The sequence below is a fragment of the Aptenodytes forsteri genome, unplaced genomic scaffold, assembly GCF_000699145.1.
Source record: "Aptenodytes forsteri isolate BGI_AS27 unplaced genomic scaffold, ASM69914v1 Scaffold401, whole genome shotgun sequence".
Taxonomy (NCBI): Eukaryota; Metazoa; Chordata; class Aves; order Sphenisciformes; family Spheniscidae; genus Aptenodytes; species Aptenodytes forsteri.
The window spans coordinates 529,601-532,465 of NW_008795022.1; the positions used below are offsets into that span (position 1 = coordinate 529,601).

Here is a 2,865-nt window from a genome sequence, read left to right on the forward strand (position 1 = left end):
ATATATTTTAAGTATGTATTTAGGGGTGGGATTTTTATAATTTTTTTTTGTGGAGCTAGCTAGTAAAGATAACAAAAATCCAAATAATTGAAAAATACGCAGAAAAAGAAAGCCAGACAAATTTTATAGTCATTGAAATGCACTGTAGGATTACCTTTCTACAGTAGGCCAGTATATTCAGAACACTTATTTTCGGTAACTAACTTCCACTCCTTTTTCCTTGTATGTCATAGTGCTCTTTACATGGTTAACTGTTTTTCTTTTTAGAACACCTCTGAGTTCTAGGGCTACGTTCAGGAGCAAAGGTTAGCAATAAGCAACCCCTAAGTTTGCTAGGTTTCACAAGAACCACACGGTAGAGAAGTTCTGGAAAGAGATTTATCAATTCTCTCAGGAAGAGACAACCAGAGGGCGGACAAAGGAGGCTATATGAGCTCCTCTCCCTTTTCCCAATGGAAAAAATTGTACCTCACAAAGATGCAGCATATCTCTATTTTACCTAATTTTTAACACAGAGCTGTGACATAAAAACATAATCAAATATTTAAGGACATCTTTTTACTAATTTTTCTTTATGTGGGAACTATGTGAGGCTGCATATGGGAACAGAGGAGCCGAGAACCTCTATTGCTGTTTTCCTTCCCTAGTTATTTTAGGAGTCCTCTGGAGAAGGCATGAATGTTCATCCCCACGTAGCCAACAAGCATGAACTAGTTTTCTAACAGTCTTATTGATTACAGAATTAAAGTTCCAGTCCCTTTCCTTTTCGTTCCTGTAATCCTATATCCTCCATATGTATATACACACAAATATGAATGGACGAAATCTGCAGCATGTTATCCCTTACACAGACACAAGGACAGAATCAAAGGGTAATTTTGTTTGCCTTGTGTGTCTCTCAAACTCTTGGCCTAGGTTCTAAGCAAAAAGACTTCTCAAGATATATACTGAGTTATATCAAATATGAGATGTATTAAAATCCTGCTTTTAATTTATGTCAATTAGCTTTTAATGTGAAGAGGAGAAATATTGCCACTTTGTCATGAATAGCATGCAAGAACCCATACCCTCTCCACTGAAAGGAAATTTCTGAGGTTACAGCTCAGTGATATCGAAGTTCTATCCATTTTGATGTCTGATGTCTGATTCTTTAACAGCACATCTATATATAATTTAATACCTGATGTTATTTTCTCTCTTTCTCTTCCTCTTTTTTCTCAGAACAAATTATGACATCGACATCTAAAGGATTTTTCCGGCCATTTTTTATTATCTTCATTGTCCTTGGTTGTTTCATGGCATTTATACTAATTTATATCAAACCAACAAATAGCTGGATCTCTGGTCCTATAGAATCAGCCAGTTCAGTTTTGAAAATGAAGAGCTTCTTTTCTTCCAAAACTGATAATCTTAATGAAACTACTGTTTTGATCTGGGTTTGGCCATTTGGTCAGACATTCGATCTAACATCCTGCCAAACAATGTTCAATATCCACGGGTGCCATCTGACTATTGACCGCTCACTATATAACAGATCCCATGCTGTTCTCATTCATCACAGGGACATTAGCTGGGATCTGACTAATTTACCTCAGCAAGCCAGGCCACCATTCCAGAAGTGGATTTGGATGAACTTGGAGTCTCCAACTCATACTCCACAAAAGAGTGGCATTGAACACCTCTTTAACCTGACCCTGACTTATCGGCGTGATTCAGATATTCAGGTGCCTTATGGCTTCATGATGGTCGGTACAAGTTCCTTTACATTTGAAGTGCCAAGTAAGGAAAACTTGGTCTGTTGGGTTGTGAGTAACTGGAACCCTGAGCACGCTCGAGTCAAGTATTACAATGAGCTTAGCAAATACATTGAAATCCATACCTACGGACAAGCCTTTGGAGACTATGTCAATGATAAAAACTTGATTCCAACTATCTCTACTTGCAAATTCTACCTTTCCTTTGAAAATTCAATCCACAAAGATTACATTACTGAGAAACTTTACAATGCTTTTCTGGCTGGATCAGTACCAGTTGTACTGGGCCCTTCCAGAGAAAACTATGAGAATTACATTCCAGCAGACTCTTTTATACATGTGGAAGATTTTCTCTCCCCCAGAGAGCTGGCAGAATATCTTCTGATGCTTGACAAAAATAACAAGATGTACCTTAGTTATTTCAACTGGAAGAAGGATTTCTCAGTGCATCTTCCTAGATTCTGGGAATCACACGCATGTCTTGCTTGTGATCATGTGAAAAGACACCAGGAATACAAGTCCATTGGAAATTTAGAAAAATGGTTTTGGAATTAATTTGTGTGTGTGTGTGTGTGTGTGCGCGCGCACGCACTCTTTTGAAGGAGCCAGAAGAAACTTCAGTCCAAGTGGAGAGGAAAGGAAATGAGAAAAAAAAGAAGGAAAAGAGAACCTTATGTCATGGTTTATCAGCTATCCTCTCTTGGCTATCCTATTTATATTTTGTAAGAGATTTTAAAAGATCAGCAGCAGCAGTCATCAATACTCAGTTTTAAATTATAATGTACATACTAATTATGTGCACTGAAGAATATTTGATTGTTTACTATAATTTTTAAACAAGATTTTCCACTTTTTTTGTGAAATATGTCCCAGTCTTACACTTAAAGTAGTCATTTTTAACACTTCTTTTTTATTTTTAACATTACATTTGCTGTTTAGCATATTTGGAAAATGAGGACATAACTTTTAAATGCCAGAGAGAACTTTAAGAACATAATTTGCTATTCCAGTCTGAAATGTGTATAATATTTCAAAAGACAGTAAAGTTTTTTACAGTTCATCTTACATTTTAAGAACACAGTAAAGTTCAATACCTACCATTATTCCAGTG

At 36.4% G+C, this 2,865-nt stretch overlaps 1 protein-coding gene across 1 annotated transcript; it reads left to right on the forward strand.

Annotated features, from left to right (window-relative positions):
• Nucleotides 1–1,229: 1,229 nt before the first annotated feature.
• On the forward strand, nt 1,230–2,309 carry FUT9 (fucosyltransferase 9). Its single transcript, XM_009275807.1, has one exon. The coding sequence runs from the start codon at nt 1,230–1,232 to the stop codon at nt 2,307–2,309; it is 1,080 nt and encodes a 359-aa protein (XP_009274082.1).
• The last annotated feature ends 556 nt before the right edge of the window (nt 2,310–2,865 follow it).